The 21,632-nt window shown below is 41.2% G+C and overlaps 1 protein-coding gene across 2 annotated transcripts; it reads right to left on the bottom strand.

The window, feature by feature from the left end:
• Positions 1-280: 280 nt before the first annotated feature.
• On the bottom strand, positions 281-20,505 carry LOC120052533 (calcium-activated potassium channel subunit beta-2-like). 2 transcript variants are annotated; one of them, XM_038999504.1, is made up of 5 exons: positions 20,340-20,505; positions 13,246-13,365; positions 12,387-12,557; positions 11,141-11,336; positions 281-3,005 (listed from the first exon to the last, which is right to left on the bottom strand). In XM_038999504.1, the coding sequence occupies exons 1-5, from the start codon at positions 20,405-20,407 to the stop codon at positions 2,721-2,723; spliced, it is 840 nt and encodes a 279-aa protein (XP_038855432.1). In that variant the 5' UTR covers positions 20,408-20,505; the 3' UTR covers positions 281-2,720. The 2 variants fall into 2 exon arrangements, with proteins under 2 accessions (XP_038855432.1, XP_038855434.1); XM_038999506.1 differs by lacking the exon at positions 20,340-20,505 and adding an exon at positions 20,134-20,333.
• Positions 20,506-21,632: the final 1,127 nt, after the last annotated feature.

Genomic DNA, 21,632 nt, shown 5'->3' with positions numbered 1-21,632 from the left:
CAAATCCCAAGGACCGTGCTGTACAGTAGACTGTAGGGTTAATGGAGGACAGACATGAGTTGTTCACCCACACACTCTATCAATCATAAAGTAAGGCAGTATACCAATACATTTGACTTGGTTTCACAGTTAACAGACTACTCTTATACTAAGGCTCAGTTTTTTGGTGGATTTCTTGAACCTTTTAACTACTTTGACCAACCCAATGATCACTAAAAATGAACCAGGGATGTTCTGTAATTGCGGAGTTTGTCTTTAAATGTATGAATGCAAGACAAAATTGCATTTACAATTGGTTTGTATCAATTGATAAGTAAGCAACAGTCAATAATGTAACAATTATAGTCAGGGATAAACTGCTGATGACCACATATGATGACAGTGACAGCAAAATAATATTAACAAACAGTAATAATAGTGATCATGGAACCAATAATGAAATATTGTCAATATTTACCCCGTTTGGTCTGAATGTGTGCAATCATCATTCTGTAAATATTTGTGGTAAAACGTGCCATGACTCATTTCCATCATGGATTTGTGCTTCTTCTCAAATAAATGTGTGCTCCAGGGCCTGGTTGCATAAAATATCTTATGTGTTTCCCTTAAGGCTTTCCCTTATTAAGTAATCATTTCCACTTACCTAAGGGAATTCTATAAGGGCGTTGCATAGAGCACCTCAATCATTGCCCTTAGGTAAAGGCATACTGAAGGGGGTTTACTGTAGTTTGAAGGCATGTACGGCAGTAATCGTCTCTGGTTACCATGGAGATGACCTGATTCATTGTCTGAACGTGATCTCTTGTCAAATATCAAATTTATTTTGGGAGATCGCAAAATAGAACTTCTACATTCAACAGAGGAGAAACACATTGATTCAGAAGATAAAACACGTTTCTTGCTGTTACCTTTTTCTCAACTTGTTTCTATTACTTTCTAGCACCTCAAGTTAACGCACTTAGTATGTAGCTAGCGGGCTAGCCAGATAGCTTTATAGCCATGGATTGTGCACCTTCCATTGTTTAGCTATGTAGCTATACACCTAACTTGCTGGTTGATATTTTCCTTTTGCAACCAGGGCAACTGACTTAAAGGTAAGGAATTTACTTAAGATGTTTTATATAAAACATCTTAAGAGTTTCCTTTAAGGGTTTACCTTAAGGAATACTTTTCCCTTGCCTAAGGGAATTGTTTAAGGGCGTTGCATAGCGCCCCTCAAATATTGTATTAGTTAAGGGCATACTTAAAGGGGTTCTATGGTAGTTTGAAGGCATGTATGGCAGAAAGAGTATCTTGTTACCATGGAGACAGCCTGATTCACGGAATAAATGCCTGGTCAAAGAGATGCTTTGATTTTGTGAGAAAGCAAAATATAACCTCTACAATCAAGACAGGATAACCAAATTGCTTCAGAAGATAATAAACCGAGTTTCTTGTAGATACTTTTTTCTCAACTTGTTTTTATTGCTTTATAGTACGTCAAGCCACAGTAGTTTACAGAGTAGCTATAGCTAACTAGCCAGCTATCTTTGTATCCATGGATTGTGCACCTTCCATTGTTTAGCTAAGTAGCTAGCTGGTTGATGTTTTCCTTTTGTCACCAGAGCAAATGAAAGCAACATTCACCTCCACAAATGCTGTTTACATTGATATCCATAGTGAATGAAACACTTAAAGGACCTCACTGGAACCCTTAACTTTTTCACTAAATTTAAGGGGGAAATTCACCTTAAAATGTTTTGCGCTACTGATTTAAGTTAAGGAAACTTTAAAGGAAAAGATGAGGGGGAAATTAACCTAAGGTGTTTTATGCAGCCATGCCCAGGCACTGAAAATGCAGTTTGCCTCAGTATATCTACCCATTTCAGAGAAGGTCCTGTAGAATTCCTGTCTGAAATGCTGAGCAATCTATCACAGTCTTAGGGCCAGAAATGAAGGCATTTTGTATTGAACAGTTGCCCTGGGAAGTTGCATTGTACTTCAATCTAAGCATCCTAGTGACTAAGACCTATTGTGATATGTAATTACTGCTACACCATATTGCAAGGAAGTGTTTATCCCAAACTATTAGCTTGGAATGGAGTCTTTACAGACCCAGGGTTAGAGCATAGATAGTCAACACCTCGTTTATGGGTGTCGCCCCCAGCCGCCTGTAGTTGTGTAACCCTCCACCCAATACCAGTAACACAAGGAGCCAAGTTTAGATCAGTATTTTGGACAATGCTTCGACATAGTTGTCTCGGTCAAACTCTCTTGGCGTCACTGCCTTGTCGTCACAGTGTGAATGGATCATCAATGCTGACTAGGGGTTCAAGGGCAGATTAGGTCCAGTGTTGGCCACTTCTTTCAAGCCATCACTTTGTATGATTGTGCCACTTATGGAGGTGCAGAAAAGAGATCCCAGGAAGAATCAGTGTGCCCCAAAGTCATTTGACTTTCACCTGCCATGACATAGCTGCCGGGAGCCCATATCAGTCCTATTGATTTCCTCAGAAGACCCAGAGGAATCATGTGGGGAATATAAGCCCCCAGATCCCCTGTTTCTCAGCTCTCATACACAAGTCTTTAGCGCAAATGGAATATAAAGAGCTTCCTTAAGGTTCCTAGGCTGCGTATGAAAACCAGGGCCTTGTGCTGCTACTGTAGCCTATCCCTTGGCCCCTGTAGCCTGGCCCCTGTCCCCTGGCCTTGTAGCCTGGCCCCTGTCCCTGGCCTTTCTCTCACCTTTTGATCCTGCCCACCTGTTCACACATGATGGACAGGTACTGGGTGAGCTTCACCATGATGATGATGATGGTTCCACCAATGAGGGTGCAGGTTGGCCAAAAGAGTGAGTGGAACACTGCCAATCGTCCATAGATGCGTGTCAGTAGAGCACTGTCTTGCTGTTCACCTGGGTCCATGTAACACAGCACCTGCTGCTGTGTTTTCAGACGCTCCAAGATTTTCATGACTACAGTGTGGATCGCATTGAAGTCCTTCTGGCATTTGGGCACATAGAAGCACTAAGAGAACAAAGACAGATTTATTATGAATACAGTGGGTTAACTGCGTGTCTTGGATGAGTTGAATTGAAATATAATCTCTAGAATTTGTTGACAGCTGCAAGTTTTTCACCTCTCACCTCAAGTAATGTATTGAGGTGGAGTCTGGAGTTAATTAGAACTCGAGGTCCTTCCGTTTCCAGTGTTTTTATGTGGGTGCATTGTGATAAACTATTTATTTATTTTTAGCGAATTAGGGTGGATTAAACCATATTGTTTTCTCATTGTTGCAAGGCAATTCCACGATAACAGAGTGATGCTGAGAATCAGATCACAATTAATAAAATGTTGTTTTATTTTATTTTTCACTTTAAAATGTATGTCAAACAAAAACCAATGATTGCAAAGTTAAACAAACAATACCTATGCACAAGGACAACTTTTAACAATTTTCACAGACAATTTTACAAAAACAAATGAACATGATGAGTTAGGCACACCACATCATTTCAATGTGGAAATGTGGGTAATATTTGGTTGAGACGTTGATCAATGAGATTTCAACCTTTATTCACCCACTCAAAAAGACAGCCAGAAGTTTGTTGAATTCCCAATGTGTTGTCACTGCTTTCAACCACCTAAACGCATAACCAAGTTCCAATAGAAAAACATTGATTTTGGTTTAGTTGTCATCTAAATGTGTTTTCAGCGCGCTTCCAACAATTTTAAAGCACAACAAAGTTCAAATGGTAATACATTGTCAGATATTTTGTGTTTATACAACAAGTTCATGTATTATCACTGTGCACGGTCACGCCCTGATCTGTTTCACCTGTCCTTGTGCTTGTCTCCACCCCCCCTTCAGGTGTCGCCCAACTTCCCCACTGAGTATTTATACCTGTGTTTTCTGTCTGTCTGTGCAAGTTCGTCATGTTTGTTCAAGTTTTTATTTTATTTTCCCCCCCACTTTTATTTAACCAGGTAGGCTAGTTATAGCAATTAAATAGCAATTAAACACTGGAGTGATAGATGTGCAGAAGATGAATGTGCAAGTAGAGATACTGGGGTGCAAAGCAGAATAAAAAATAAAATAAAAAAGTATGGGGATGAGGTAGTTGGATGGGCTATTTACAGATGGGCTATGTACAGGTGCAGTGATCTGTGATCTGCTCTGACAGCTGGTGCTTAAAGTTAGTGAGGGAGATATGAGTCTCCAGCTTCAGTGATTTTTGCAATTCGTACCAGTCATTGGCAGCAGAGAACTGGAAGAAAAGGCGACCAAAGGAGGAATTGGCTTTGGGGGTGACCAGTGAAATATACCTGCTGGAGCGCGTGCTACGGGTGGGTGCTGCTATGGTGACCAGTGAGCTGAGATAAGGCTGGGCTTTACCTAGAAAAATACTTATAGATGACATGGAGCCAGTGGGTTTGGCAACGAATATGAAGCGAGGGCCAGCCAACGAGAGCATACAGGTCGCAGTGGTGGGTAGTATATGGGGCAATGGTGACAAAACAGATGGCACTGTGATAGACTGCATCCAATTTGCTGAGTAGAGTGTTGGAGGCTATTTTGTAAATGACATCGCCGAAGTCGAGGATCGGTAGAATAGTCAGTTTTACGAGGGTATGTTTGGCAGCATGAGTGAAGGATGCTTTGTTGCGAAATCGGAAGCCGATTCTAGATTTAATTTTGGATTGGAGATGCTTATTGTGAGTCTGGAAGGAGAGTTTACAGTCTGACCAGACACCTAGGTATTTGTAGTTGTCCACATATTCTAAGTCAGAACCGTCCAGTGTAGTCTTGCTGTACGGGCGGGCAGGTGCGGGCAGCGATCGGTGGAAGAGCATGCATTTAGTTTTACTTGCATGTAAGAGCAGTTGGAGGCCATGGAAGGAGAGTTGTATGGCATTGAAGCTCGTCTGGAGGTTAGTTAACACAGTGTCCAAAGAAGGGCCAGAAGTATACAGAATGGTGTTGTCTGCGTAGAGGTGGATCAGAGAATCACCAGCAGCAAGAGCGACATCATTGATGTATACAGAATTGAACAATGTGGCACCCCATAGAGACTGCCAGAGGTCCGGACAACAGGCCCTCCGATTTGACACAGTGAACTCCGTGTGAGAAGTAGTTGGTGAACCAGGCAAGGCAGTCATTTGAGAAACCAAGGCTGTTGAGTCGGCCGATAAGAATGTGGTGATTGACAGAGTCGAAAGCCTTGGCCAGGTCGATGAATACAGCTGCACAGTAGTGTCTTTTATCGATGGCGGTTATGATATTGTTTAGGACCTTGAGCGTGGCTGAGGTGCACCCATGACCAGCTCGGAAACCAGATTGCATAGCAGAGAAGGTACAGTGGGATTCGAAATGGTCTGTGATCTATTTGTTAACTTGGCTTTCGAAGACCTTATAAAGGCAGGTTAGGATAGATATACAGTTGAAGTCGGAAGTTTACATACACCTTAGCCAAATACATTTAAACTCAGTTTTCACAATTCCTGACATTTAATTATAGTAAAAATTCCCTGTCTTAGGTCAGTTAGGATCACCACTTTATTTTAAGAAAGTGAAATGTCAGAAGAATAGTAGAGAGAATGATTTACTTCAGCTTTTATTTCTTTAACCAACATTCCCAGTAGGTCAGAAGTTTACATACATTCAATTAGTATTTGGTAGCATTGCCTTTAAATTGTTTAACTTGGTTCAAACGTTTTGTTTAGCCTTCCACAAGCTTCCCACAATAAGTTGGGTGAATTTTGGCCCATTCCTCCTTACAGAGCTTGTGTAACGGAGTCAGGTTTGTAGGCCTCCTTGCTTGCACACGCTTTTTCAGTTCTTTCCACAAATTTTCAATAGGATTGAGGTCAGGGCTTTGTGATGGCCACTCCAATACCTTGATTTTGTTGTCCTGAAGCCATTTTGCCACAACTTTGGAAGTATGCTTGGGGTCATTGTCCATTTGGAAGACCCATTTGCGACCAAGCTTTAACTTCCTGACTGATGTCTTGAGATGTTGCTTCAATATATCCACATAATTTCCCTCTTCATGATGCCGTCTATTTTGTGAAGTGCACCAGTCCGCAAAGCACCCCCACAACATGATGCTGCCACCCCCGTGCTTCACGGTTGGAATGGTGTTCTTCGACTTGCAAGCCTCCCCCTTTTTCCTCCAAACATAACGATGGTCATTATGACCAAACAGTTACATTTTTGTTTCCTCAGACCAGAGGACATCTCTCCAAAAAGTATGATCTTTGTCCCCATGTGCAGTTGCAAACCGTAGTCTGGCTTTTTAATGGAGGTTTTGAAGCAGTGGCTTCTTCCTTGCTGAGCAATCTTTCAGATTATGTCGATATAGGACTCATTTTACTGTGGATATAGATACTTTTGTACTTGTTTCCTCCAGCATCTTCACAAGGTCCTTTGCTGTTGTTCTGGGATTGATTTGCACTTTTCGCACCAAAGTATGTTCATCTGTAGGAGACAGAATGTGTCTCCTTCCTGAGCGGTATGATGGCTGCATGGTCCCATGGTGTTTATACTTGCATACTATTGTTTGTACAGATGAACGTGGTACCTTCAGGCGTTTGGAAATTGCTCCCAAGGATGAACCAGACTTGTGGAGGTCCACAATCTTTTTTCTGAGGTCTTGGCTGATTTCTTTTGACTTTTCCATGATGTTAAGCAAGAGGCACTGAGTTTGAAGGTAGGCCTTGAAATACATCCACAGGTACACCTCCAATTGACACAAATTATGTCAATTAGCCTTTCAGAAGCTTCTAAAGCCATGACATCATTTTCTGGAACTTTCCAAGCTGTTTAAAGGCACAGTCAACTTAGTGTATGTAAACTTCTGACCCACTGAAATTGTGATACAGTGAAATAATCTGTCTGTGAATAATTTTGGGAAAAATGACTTGTGTCATGCACAAAGTAGATGCCCTAACCGACTTGCCAAAACTATAGTTTGTTAACAAGAAATTTGTGGAGTGGTTGAAAAACTAGTTTTAATGACTCCAACCTAAGTGTATGTAAACTTCCGACTTCGTCTGTAGCAGTTTGGGTCTAGAGTGTCTCCCCCTTTGAAGAGGGGGATGACCACGGCAGCTTTCCAATATTTGGGGATCTCAGACTATATGAAAGAGTGGTTGAACATGCTAGTAATAGGGGTTGCAACAATTTCAGCTGATAATTTTTGAAAGATAGGTTGTCCAGATTGTCTAGCCCGGCTGATTTGTAGGGGTCCAGATTTTGCAGTTCTTTCAGAACATCAGCTATTTGGATTTGGGTGAAGGAGAAATGGGGGAGGCTTGGTGAAGTTGCTGTGGGCTGTTGACCGGGGTAGGGGTAGCCAGGTGGAAAGCATGGCCAGCCGTAGAAAAATGCTTACTGATATGATCAATTATCGTGGATTTATCGGTAGTGACAGTGTTTCCTAGCATCAGTGCAGTGGCAGCTGGGAGGAGGTGCTCTTATTCTCCATGGCCTTTATAGTGTCCCATAACTTTTTTGAGTTTGTGCTACAGGATGCAAATTTCTGTTTGAAAAAGCTAGCCTTTGCTTTCCTAACTGCCTGTGTATATTGGTTCCTAACTTCCCTGAAAAGTTGCATATCGTGGGGTCTATTTGATGCTAATGCAGTACGCCACAGGATGTTTTTGTGCTGGTCAAGGGCAGTCAGGTCTGGAGAGAACCAAGGGCTATATCTGTTCCTGGTTCTGCATTTTTTGAATGGGGCATGCTTATTTAAGATGGTGAGGTAAGCACTTTCATAGAATAACAATAACCAGGAATCTTCTACTGACGGAATGAGGTCAATATCCCTCCAGGATACCCGGGCCAGGTCGATTAGAAAGGCCTGCTCGCTGAAGTGTTTTAGGCAGCGTTTGACAGTGATGAGGGGTGGTCGTTTGACCGCAGACCCATTACGAACGCAGGCAATGAGGCAGTGATCACTGAGATCCTGGTTGAAGACAGCAGAGGTATATTTGGAGGGCAGGTTGGTTAGGATGATATCTATGAGGGTGCCCGTGTTTACGGATTTGGGGTTGTACCTGGTAGGTTCATTGATAATTTGTGTGAGATGAAGGGCATCAAACTTAGATTGTCAACCAGCGTTTTATCTCAGCGCCTGCTTTTCCCCAGTCTCTCTTTTTCCTCGTCCTCCTGGTTTTGACCCTTGCCTGTCCTTACTCCGAGCCTGCCTGCCGTCCTGTGCCTTTGCCCCTACTCTGGATTACCGACCTCTGGATGACCTGACCCTGGGCCTGCCTGCCGTCCTGTACCTTGGCCCCACTACTCTGGATTATCGACCCCTGCCAGCCTTGACCTGTCGTTTGCCTGCTCCTGTTGTTGCAATAAACATTGTTACTTCAACACAGTCTGCACTTGGGTCTTACCTGAAACCTGATAGTGCTCCATCTAATAGCACAACCAAATAACCTGGATAGCAGTTGAGATTACATTAAAACAGGGGTGTCAAACTAATTCTATATAGTGCCCAGTGTCTGCAATTATGAAGATCTCCACAGACCTGTGACCTTTGCATGCTATCTTGAACAAACATTTATATGATTACTTAATAAGAAGACATTTATAGTTACAGTAGGCTAACCTCAAAATGTAGCCATGGATGTGTTACTCATTTTAAGGTTGAATAAATATTGTTACATTAGTTTGTAAGACAAAGTATATTGCTTCAGTTTAAGGTTATTACAAAATAAATAATGAATTGTATTTGGTTGACAACTCAACCAAATATCAACATTTGGAGGATATCTAATGCCTGGATAGTTTCAACTGAGCCACTGGCTTAATCCTATTCTGTAACTTTTATTTTTGGTTTAGTTGGAGACAGTGTCACCAGCAAGCACCACTACACCATCACACCTCCTCCATGCTCCAAAAATCTAAAATCTGTACTCATCAGACCAAAGGACAGATTTCCTACCGGTCTAATGTACATTGCTCGTTTTTCTTTGCCCAAGCCAGTCTCTTTTTCTTATTGGTGTCCTTTAGTAGTGGTTTCTTTGCAGCAATTCGACCATGAAGGCCTGATTGACAGTCTCCTCTGAACAGTTGATGTTGAGATGTGTCTGTTACTTGAAGCATTTATTTGGGCTGCAATCTGAGGTGCAGTTAACTCTAATGAACTTATCCTCTGCAGCAGAGGTAACTCTGGGTCTTCCCTTCTTGTGGCGGTCCTCATGAGAGCCAGTTTCATCATAGCGCTTGGTGGTTTTTGTGACTACATTTGAAGAATTTTTCAAAGTTCTTCAAATGTTCTGGATTGACTGATCTTCATGTCTTAAAGTAATGGTGGACTGTCTTGTCTCTTTGCTTATTCAAGCTGTTCTTGCCATAATATGGACTTTGTATTTTACCAAATAGGGCTATCTTCTGTATACCATCCCTACCTTGTCACAACACAACTGATTGGCTCAAACGCATCTACAATGTAGAAAATAGTAAAGATCAAGAAAACCGCTTGAATGAGTAGGTGTGTCCAAACTTTTGACTGGTACTGTGTGTCTCATCTTTCCTTAGAGTGGTCATAATACCTTGTAGGCCAAACCGTTCAGACGCTACAGACGATTTTGTGTGAATTTCGGGATGTATCATGGTCTGACAAACACTGCTCTAGCTCTGTCACCTTTTACTGCAGATGTGGAAGTACGATATAAGCGAATGTGGTTGATTGAGACGCATCCAATGCAAAACCAGATATCTCTATTTTAAACTGACGGATGAATATGGGGATTTTTTTATTATGCTAATTAGATTTCCACGGGGGCGCGGACATCGACCTTAGGGGGTTATAACTTTGATTTTTGTTTGAGATGGAGACGTGAATCCAACATATTAATGATTTACCTGAAGATTACATTTGAAATCAACCAAAATTCAGAAACCCTAGGCCGATATGTGTTGTCTATTTTTAGTTGAACCCTAGGTTGAATTGAAACAATAGTTGATGATGACTTTGCAAATGCTACACAGTGTATTCGGAAGTATTCAGACCGATTGCAAAAATGTCTAAAAAACAGTTTTTGCTTTGTCATTATGGGGTATTGTGCATAGATTGATGAGGGAAAAAAACGATTTCATCCATTTTAGAAAAAGGCTGTAACGTAACAAAATGTGACAAAAGTCAAGGTGTCTGAATACTTTCCAAATGCACTGTATAGGCCTAAATAGTATCATTGATGATATACATGACTTATAAAGTATGGTAACATTTTATTTGCTTTGGTAAGCCTACCCTTTGGAATGACTTCGATAGCATCACAGTGAATATATTTATTTATTAAGAGATCTTTCAACAATCATTCTCATGGTAGCACATCGGTATTAGTCAGTGACAAATATCAAAGCTAAGCAGGACTGGGCATAGTTAATACCCAGGATGGGATACCAAATGAATAGCTGTAGATAGATCACTTCACCAGTAAGAGGTGCTCCCCAACTATAATTGTTTTTCTGATAGTGGATATAAAGTTTCAAAGGTACAAATTCAACATATTTTATGCCAGGTTTGAAAATTGATCACAGTGATGACATAATCCTGTGCTTTAAATTTCAGCCTCAAAACAAGATTTGCTAACTTAAAAAAAAATCTAATGTATTTTCCATGTAAATCCACGTCACAATACGCTGACAAATTACGTTGAAACAACATTTATTCAACCAATTTGTGCCTAGTGGGGATGCAAAGTTTGGTAACAGAATGACGGTTTGTGCTGTTGGTGCCGCCATTCTGTTACCAAACTTCGCATCTGCACTGCTCTTCAAGTAAATGTGTTTTTTACAATTTTCTGTGGAAATGATTAAAAGTAGTCCTTGTGCATAGAGTTGTATGGTTTGTTTAACTTTGCAATCATTGTTTTTTGTTAGACATTTTAAAGTAAAAAATCTGAGTCTCAGCATCACTCTGTTAGCGTGAAACTGCCCTACATTAAATTAATTACATGGTAAATGCATATTTCATAGTTGTGCTTATATACTGTTTTGTATTGAATCATTTGATTGCACATTGCTACCACATAATTTGTTAGTAAAGATCAGTAAAACCAGGTGTATATTACTGTAGCTGAAGCAAGATAATGAAATATAGGGTTACTGTTGGACATGTTACATTTAGGCATGTCCTCTGTCTCACCTCTGGGTTGGTGTCCTGTGCCTCCTCATTGTGGGAGAGTCGGACAACCTTTCCGGATGTGTTGAGACTGACAAACACCTGTAGGCATGGGTACTTGGAGCTTTTCCAGCACTCAGAGCCGCAGCTGTAGGTACAGTTAATCTCCGCCACGATGGTGGAGTTGAGCACAGTGCAGCTGGATTCCTCCGTCCACACACTACATGGCATGGGGGTGGGGAGGGTAGGGTAGGGAGCAAAATTAAAGAGTTACTGACCTGTGTATAGCTCTACCCCGGTGCCCTCTAACATATTGCTGTCTGGATGCCACACAAGTAAGTTCAACATCAACAACAACTGTATCCAACAACACAACACCCATGATTAACAATGAATTAAATGAAAAGGAGAAGTTGTAGGAATTTTCAGGATACTGCATGATATGAAGCAGACTGAATCAGTTGAGTAGTAGAAATGGGAGAAAAGATCGACAACACTAGCAAATAGCAGATTATAGTGACTATCTCCAGCTGAATTCCAAAGTCTGTCCACTTTACCGGTGTATCTTAACCTCTTGAATAGCTCAGCATGCTTTATAGTCTACATACTGATATTTGGAAATTAATCTTAGATCTAGGAAAAAGTAATATTCTGAATAACTTGCTTTTCACTTTCTCTTTAAGGATAAATGTTGCACTACTTTTTCACTGAATCCAAATAGAAAAGGAACGACTTGAGGTGGAAAAAAAAAAAAATTTGCAGCACACTCTGTGGCTTGGAATGACGTTGGTGCCTTGCAGTGTAATTGGTGCTGTATTGTGATAGGCTATTGTGTACGGAAGTTTGTCCCCTGTGTCCCCTGCTTTCATGCTGTAACAGTTACAGTGAGCTCATAGCGCAAATGCTACTCATAAGCCTCAGCTGGCATCTTAAATGCCTCTGACTGCAATTTATGTCCACAACTAAAGTATAGAGGGACCACACCATTTGGAATGCACAGTTTTAGCTACCGAGTGGTAGCTCCCGGGAGGGGCTAATATAGGGGGATTGTATAGTTTGCCATGCACTTTAAAGACAGCTTGGCTAACTGGTGTGTTTCAGTGACAGTTCAGACAGCATTTGAGCCATTATCCTAGACTAGCCAAAGTAATATACACATGGTGACATGATGAAGATCTAACAGCAGGTTTTTCTTTGACATGCATGTGGCTACATGAAGAAAACAAACTTCAGGACATTGTGATTGACTTGGTGAGTGAGAGCAAATTACCTGTCTGAGTAGGAGCGCACCATGGTAATGCCCAGCACAAAGTACATCATCACAGAGAAGAGGATCATGCTGAGTCCCAGGAGAATAGCTCTGTCCTCCCCAGCCTTCAGCGCTGTCACTGTCTTCCTCTTGTCTAGCACGTCATACTCCCGGACCTTCTGATAAATAGTCCTGATTCATACATTACCAACACACACACAACAGGGTTGCATCATGAGGTCATCTGGCTTGACCAAATGGCATTAGTCAAATCAATACATAATTAATAGCCTTTTAAGGGTCAATATGAATTTAATTCTCTTCTCTTGGGCATGGACATGCAAAGCTTGAAATAAATTATTTTTTACATTTTGCACACTGATCATGTGATTTACTTTCCATCACGAATAATGCGAAAACGTCATATCTAATATTACTGTTGACTGGTAGACCAGTAGATAATGAGATATTCGTTTTTATTTTCAGGGGTGGAGTTTTTCCAAATACAAACTGACAGATTTATTCACAATTATTGTAGCTTAAAGCTGGTTGCACAAATGTGATTCTCATTGATGTAAAAAAGCTGAAAAGCTTTTACAAACCAACAAAAAATAATCAGACATTGTAGAATTAAGCACATCCCAATCTTAGTAAAGCTTGTTACAGATGTAAGTATAATGACATTAACTAGATTTCTGATTTTTTTTTAAATATATAAAACTCAGTGTCAGATTTACCAAGCATTTGTTACGGTGACAAATTCATGTCTTAAGTTTGTCTGTTGTTCCCTTTCAAAAACACAATTACAAACTTTTCAGAAGTGCATCATAGATCTGCCCCATGATTCTTGGTGCTGTGTAAAGTATAAAGGGTACCATACCTTCTCTCACTTCCTGATCCCTGAGCTCCTTTGCTTCCTGCCCATAGGAACATCCTCTCTGAGGACTCTCTGTGCCCACCACCACTCACAGAGGGCGTCACACAGGGCTGCTGAGACCACCTGCCAGGGACAGACACAAACACTCAGTGACCCATGTGCCCCTCAGTCTCCACACACCTATCCTGGAAGTGCCACCCCCTCAGAGCCTGGTCAGGATAATCCACAGCCAGGTGAGAAGAGTTTTCTCACTGAATGACTTCATCAACCCTATTCATCTTCTGCAGAAAGAAAAAGCAACGTATTCCACAGAGTTTAGAGCCACTCGCCATCCACTAGGATAGTCACCAAGGTGAATCATCTTTTGAATGTTTGAAGAGCTGGAGTTCACAGAGGCAAAGAGGGAGCAGCAGCAGCACGCATCCACCTGAGGCACACGAACAGCACTCATGGCACACACGCTTTCCTGTGTGCTTCAAGCCCACTCGTCTGGCACTTAATTTCCTGCCTGTTCATTTGTTATTGACTATTCATAGTCTGAGCAACGGCGACGGGCTGGTGGAATGATGAGGTTTCCAGGCGCAGAGGACTTGCGAAAGCATTGATCCCTTCCGACTATTCAGCAGTAAGAGGTGAGAGGCATTCAAAGCCTCCCTCCTCCCCTGAACCTCCTCCCCAACCTCTCTCTGTTGATTGGTCTTAATGGAGAGCCTCCTAGCAATGTAGTTGCATTGGAGTTTTCAGGGAAAATGAATAACTGCTCGGAGTAGTAAGGAAAGTAGTGGGATTGCCCAAACCCTTTTTGTTCATATTAGGAGATTTAAACACAAACATCCACTCTCATTATGTAGATAAGGTTCACAGAGAAGGTTTTGATTGTGTGTGTGTGTCTTTGCTCATCAATAGATTATTGTGTTTCTATCTCCTGCCTTAGTAAAGACTCTGAGATTAATAAATAGGCTATGATGTTGTGCTCCTATCGCACAGGAATAGTCTACCCATACTGTGAAATATTTTGAATACTTACTTTCGAGCATGCTTGGCTATTGAATGAGTGATGATACATTTGCTGGTTGCTCTCAATAAAATATATATATATATATATATTTTTTTACATTTTATCCCATTTTCTCCCCAATTTTCGTGGTATCCAATCGCTAGTAATTACTATCTTGTCTCATCGCTACAACTCCCGTACGGGCTCGGGAGAGACGAAGGTCGAAAGCCATGCGTCCTCCAAAGCACAACCCAACCAAGCCGCACTGCTTCTTAACACAGCGCGCCTCCAACCCGGAAGCCAGCCACACCAATGTGTCGGAGGAAACACCGTGTACCTGGCCCCCTTGGTTAGCGCGCACTGCGCCCGGCCCGCCACAGGAGTCGCTGGAGCGCGATGAGACAAGGATATCCCTACCGGCCAAACCCTCCCTAACCCGGACGACGCTATGCCAATTGTGCGTCGCCCCACGGACCTCCCGGTCGCGGCCGGCTGCGACAGAGCCTGGGCGCGAACCCAGAGACTCTGGTGGCGAATAAAATATATTTTCTGGCAAACCTTCCAAAGAGCCTATTGGTATGGAGGTGGCGTCTAATTTTACTTGGAGACTTGGTAACGCAAAGATGCGACCAAGTTCTGTAATTCTCCAACTTTGGACCTTGGGTTTTTCTTTGCCTCCTGAACTATTTTCCTCACTGTGCATGGGGGCAAGTTTACCACTGTTCCAGTGTTTTTAAACTTCTTAATTGTTGCCCTAATAGTGGTAAGTGCCCACTGGGTACAAACTGGTTAAATCAACGTTGTTTCAACGTAATTGGTCAACGTATTGTGACGTAGAATCTAGGTGGAAAATACATTGGATTTGAAAAAAGTAATCAACTGTTGTTTTTTAAAATTTCAACCACAGGGTTATATCATTATGGTAACCAATTTTCAACATAGACAAACCTTGTATTTAAGATGTTGAATTCCTGCCTTTGAAACAAAGTCAGATCTTCAAAGTAATATCCACTATGAGAAAAGAAACTACAGGCTAGGCAGCACCTCTTATTGGAGCGTTGGTCATCTATCTACAGCTATCGTTTTGGTCACCCATCCAGGGTTTTAACCAAGCCCAGCCCTGCTTAGTTTTGATATTGTCACTGACTATTACCAATGTGACGGTTGAGATATCTCCACTTAATAGATTCACTGTTGCTATCAAAGTCATTCCAAAGGGTAGGTTTAAATAACAGAGCAAATGAAACGTAAGCATACATACCTTTTCAATCATATATCATAGTGATGTGGGGAGGGGGACTAAATCAAACTGTATTTAAAGTTTGATTTGATTTAGTCCAATTCTTGAACTTGTTTGGTTGAAATGGAGACGTGAATCCAACATATCAATTATTCATTTGTAGACAAACTGGAATTAAAGCCAGAGTCAGTGGCACAGATGGAACTATCCAAGCAGAAGATAAATCTTCTTCATATGTTGATATTTGATTGCATTGAGAAACAATATTCAATATCAGTTTTGCAATATAGTAAATAACCTATTAACTTGTTGGCAAGTTAACAAATGCTATGTTGGATTTACTTCACAACCAAAAATACAAGTGACAGAGTATAATTAAGCAAGTGGCTCAGATGGAACTATCCAAGCAGTAAATACATCTCCTTTAAATGTTGATATTTGGTTGCGTTGTCAACCAAACACAACCAAACTCAATATTACCTTTGTAATATAGTAAATAGCCTACAGTTAAGGATATCTTACAAACGAATGTAACAGTATTTATTCATCCTTAAAATGAGTAACACGTCATGGCCACATTTTGAGGTTACTGTAACAATAAATATATTCTTATGTAATCATAGAAAGCCTGCATGTTCAAGGTCGCAGGTCTATGAAAATCTTCACAAATGCTATGATGTTCTGCAAGGCATTTATGACTTGCACCATGTACTTTAATGTAATCTCAACTGCAATCCAGGTAATTTTGGTTGTGCTATTAGATGAAGCACAGGGATTACAGATTAAAACTTGTATAAATAAACAAAATATCACACATTGAATTTCTAACCTTCAAACCAAGCAGTACATGTAACCGTACTCTCTCTACATTCAATAGGGTTCTCTCTAAATAAACACTGTTATTTGATGGCTCCACACACTAGTCAGGGGATGCCTGGAAGCAGATTGAGGGGGCATACCTTTTTGTCACTGTGTCTTTAGCCAAGCGACGTGCTAATGCTGCCTTTTGGAGCCCTGACACATTGAAACGAGAACAGATTATTGCACTGTTCTCACCTAACTACCTGCCGGATGTCTGATGTGGCACATAGGAGAATCTATTTAGCAGCGTGTTTATTAGGGACAGTCCTGCATATGAGCTCTGTCTTTATGAAAGGACAATTGTTGACAAGTTCATCAAGAGGGGTAGTTATACTGTACATGAGACCAACACTATGTGCACAGTACACTACACACTGTAACTAGAATGCACCTTATATGCCTGTTGTTGAGTCAGAGCAAATGTAGAAAACAATGCATCCCATTTAAAAGGGCAACCTGTTGCCTCCTCGTATAGTAGCAGGATGATTAGCTATGTTGCATCACTAGTGTCCATAGTGTCCCATTAGCAGACATGGCTTCATTAGCCCTGTGATTTGCTCACCTCTCATATTTAACACATAATTACATGCCTAATCTTGCATGAAATTGCGCTAATGACATTACCAAAGGTAAACTCCAAAGGAGAACATTGTTGATGAGATTAAAACATAGAGATAAAGCTGTGTTGTATCGTATTATTACATTTGTGCCTTCACTTAGATGCTGACAGTATTTCTGGCTACTGTGAAATAGCTGCATCTCTGTTCACAGCAGACCAATTAGATGAATCAGAGCGATCACAGACTGATGCCTTATCTTGAGTCTGTGCCTAGTGTCATGAAGTATTGACAGAAAAGTCAGGAGTCTGGGGTATAACGATAAATGACATGAGGGGATTCACTGGAATGTGCTTGCTCATTGTGTTGTCTGTCTCACTAAAGTCTGCCTTTGCACATATGAAATGTGTTTAGCCGTCTATTGAAGACTGTCTACAGAGATGTATTAATTCAAAGAACCTGTGCCACTAGTACTACATTGAATTTAGATGCTTGTTGTCTGTCACACTCTCTTGCAAGTTTTACACAATAATAAAGCAAACCTTGTCCTGTCTGCACGTATTCATCTACTGTCATCATCAGGCAATTATTATGATCTGTTAATGGGAGCATTCTTTCAGGTCTATTGCTTTAATTAGAATGTCATTATGTAAACTTTATCCACTGCCGGAGGCTAATGGCTGCAGAGTGAACAGGAGCATCCAACAGCTCTGCTGTCTGGGACATATAGGCAGACACAGGTGTCTCCACACACAGGACCATGGTGAGCTCTCATGTTTTACAATCCTGATTTAAGAGAACTACCAGGAGGCATCTGCCAGACCGCATCATCAATGACTCAGGGGGGTGTCACAGTAAAACAGGACAGTGCTCCAAGACAGCGTACGGTGCTGACATGCAGGCAGCAGCATATGCCAACCATTCCACTGTGTTAAGCCTTAAGGCCATGTGGAAAAACCATGTTGTTCATTCAGAAAATATGTCAAGGTCAGCTGGGTGAAACTCCTCCAAAGCTTTCTGAGCAACACTCCCTGGACACCAGCGTGCTACACACAGTGACTTTCAGGTTTGTCCCTAAATGAATATCATTAAAAACCTCCCCCAGACACATCTTCTGTTCAACACCTACGTATTTCCCTTTGCACTTTCCTTTCTTTTAGCTAAATGGAGACAAACATATATTCCACAGTGTCCTCATCAGAACTCAAATAGTGCCTCCAAAGTGCATGAGTAATGCAGTGACTTTAAAGTGTAGGCTACCAGCAGGCAGACTTGTACTATTTAAGCAAAATAACCAAAACATGGGGAACTCTTAGAATGTTTTATGGCTATCAATAAAGTTGTTCTCTGGGAAATGTAGAGAGTTTTCTACATTCCCCATCCCTCTCGCTCATCTTTATGCATTGCCAGCCAGTTGCTTACATCTAAAAGCCCTGTGTCCACTTGCAGTTCTTTCCAGCATTGCCAAGGCAGTGCATCTCCAAAATTACAACTAAAGTGGTTTGCCTTTAATTAAGCATTAGCTACCAAAAAGAGGGACTTTAATGAGCTCATAAAAACAAATCCACAATGCTTAAATGTGTTAAGCGTCAACCTGGTTCCACCTGAGCACTAAACTACTGTAGCTCTGCTTGCCTGAGTGGCCATTTTGGGCTGAGGCTTCTGTCTCAATGTTAAATAGTTTCTTACAGTAATGGCTTGAATCCAGTATGGGATTGTTCCTCTCAAAAAGCCAGTTTATTTCAAATTTGTCAAAGTATTGTAAGAAATGGGAGAGAGTACCCTACTAAGGTGCATAGTGCCAGAAGATCTTTGACACCTCCTGTCCGGGGAAAGAGGGCTGGCTTCGGCAACATAAGACATTAAGACATTCCTTGGATTTCAAAAACACAAAATGTACGTCAATCACTCCCAAATACCACCATGATCCTATGTGATAGTAACAGAGTCAGTGAGGAGGGCGAAGGGGTTGGAATTCTACATCATTGGATGGAGAGCAGTGGGTGTGTTTAAAAGGCAGGTGCTGTACTATTTGTGGTCTGTAAATAGAGGCTAAGGACTTGGTGCCGGGCCACTACAGCAATCCATTGGTCCAGGCTTCTCTCCAGAGCTGCTGAGAAGCCAAATTACAGGGACCCAGGCAGGGTGGGCAGAGCCTGTCCATGGAGGGGATGATTAGGGAATGATAACTGGGCACAGGGGTAACATTTAGCGCCCCAGTTAAGCTTTCAAACTGAGGACATTTATGTCATTGAATCAGTAGCACTTGGAACATGGTGTGTGTTTTATATTTGATATTTTTAGTTCTCGTGATTTAGAAATAGCAGGCTATGGCAGTGTCATTATGATTGTAATTGTGTTTTTGACCTTCCTCTGAGGCATCTTGAAAAGATCCTTCTATTCTTCCTGTCATTTTGATATCAATCATTCTCCATTGAAGACAAATCTGTGAGGGACAAAGTGGTTCTCTTGGACTGACTGTTCAATGTCATGTCTTATCCTAGTAGTGAGACAATAAACACAACTTAATAGCAGTGTGACATGAAGACTACAGTATGCGTCAAAAAGTAACAGTTCATGCTCCCATGACTTATCATAGGGAAAATACATAATTGTAAGAAATTCATAGTTGTTTTGGGAATTAAGTTTACTCACTCTACTTTTTGTAATAAGGCACACACTGAGTAAAGATCACATTGCAAGTGTTTATATCCAGACCGGATGCATTGTTAGCTTAAGACTAATTAGGACTCTGCTTTTTACCATGGAACAAATAAAAAAAATCTTCAGTTTTGGGGCATCATATAGTGTACATGTTCAACACATTTTCTTGAAATATTTGTGTCAAGCAGGACACTGTAAAAGTAGAAGGCAACAAACACATGCAGCTTATATAACCAGGACCAACAATACACAAGGCTTGTTGATTCTACAAAGAGATTATATTGTAGAATGTTCACTTCAAAAATAGAAATGTAGTGGATACACAGTAGCTTAACTTGTTTGTTTCAGTATTGATTCAAACATTCATCATCCATATCTCAATTTTATACCAAGTACACAATCACTCCCAATTTACAATCATGTTACGTCATGGTATGTCTTTTGGGACTGTTTGTAAGAACCTGGTTATAACTGGAATGGGAGTTAGCACGTTGGACTAAATATTGAACAAAGAAACCTTCCAACAGCATGTTCACTTTATTAATAAATGTGTCATGAAAGACATACTGTACCTGCTGAAGAAATGAGTGTGATCAATGTAAGCGAGGTCCTTGTAAATATTTGTCTGAGGGTGAGCATGCACTCAGGTGACTCAGGCTCTTCATGGTAAAGCCCTGTCTGTTTCCCTGAGCTTTCAGCCTTTTCTAACCATGCAGCAGAGGAGAAACCAGACTGAGAGTAGCCCTAACCCTAAGTATCAAAACAGCCTGAATCTCACCTTTGTTCCAAAGAGGTTGGGCATGCAGCAGAGTCAGGGATCAGTGTTTCTGGTGAGTCATCCAACATGGCCGCTCGCTACACTACCACTGGGACTTCCCATGCACTGTCTGCCAGGAGACTATTCGAAAGCGACAGGCAACAAGATTTACACACCACTCTTGTCAATCCAGTCTGAGCATTTGTCAATATTGTTGTGAGTGGAAAGAGGAGGCTTCCGGCAGCAGCCGTCAATTGGTTAATGTAAAACATGTGGTGTTCCTCAGGCCATGCCTCCAGGCAGGAATCCACCCAGCAGGCTTTTAATCACACTCATTCAGACCCATTCAAAGAGGCCCTGCTGCAGCAACATACCAACAAAGACCATGTATCACGACTGGCCAATAATACGTATCCTGAAAGTGTCATTTCCCTCACTATTTCAGCTACATTCTCAAGCACAACTGCCTCTGTCTCAACTGTTCTTGTCAACTGTTTTGCTATTGAGGCAAAGGTGTAATGAAAGATTTTATGTGACACTGACATTTTTTATATCCATTGGTGGAAAAAGTACTCAAATGTCATACTTGAGTAAAATAAAAGACACCTTAATAGAAAATGACTCAGGTAAAAGTGAAAGTCACCCAGTAAAATATTAGTTGAGTTAAGTCTAAAAGTATTTGGTTTTAAAAAGACTTAAGTATCAAACGTAAAAGTATTAATAATTTCAAATTCCTTACAATAAATTCAGCAAAAAAAGAAACGTCCCTTTTTCAGAACCCTGTCTTTCAAAGATTATTTGTATAAATCCAATATCTTCACAGATCTTCATTGTAAAGGGTTTAAACACTGCTTCCCATGCTTGTTCAATGAACCATAAACAATTAATGAACATGCATCTGTGGAATGGTCGTTAAGACACTAACAGTTTACAGACAGTTGGCAATTAAGATCACAGTTATGAAAACTTAGGACACTAAAGAGGCCTGTCTACTGACTCTGAAAAACACCAAAAGAAAGATGCCCAGGGTCCCTGCTCATCTGTGTGAACGTGCCTTAGGCATGCCTAAGGCCTGCAGATGTGGCCAGGGCAATAAATTGCAATGTCCATACTGTGAGACGCCTAAGACAGCGCTACAGGGAGACAGGACAGACTGCTGATCATTCTCGCAGTGGCAGACCACGTGTAACAACACCTGCACAGGATCGGAACATCCGAACATCACACCTGCACACCATCACAACAACTGTCCGAGTTACACCAGGAATGCACAATCCCTCCATCAGTTCTCAGACTGTCCGTAATAGGCTGAGA

This window comes from Salvelinus namaycush, chromosome 8 (assembly GCF_016432855.1).
Source record: "Salvelinus namaycush isolate Seneca chromosome 8, SaNama_1.0, whole genome shotgun sequence".
Taxonomy (NCBI): Eukaryota; Metazoa; Chordata; class Actinopteri; order Salmoniformes; family Salmonidae; genus Salvelinus; species Salvelinus namaycush.
This window is presented reverse-complemented; position numbering and strand designations above follow the sequence as displayed.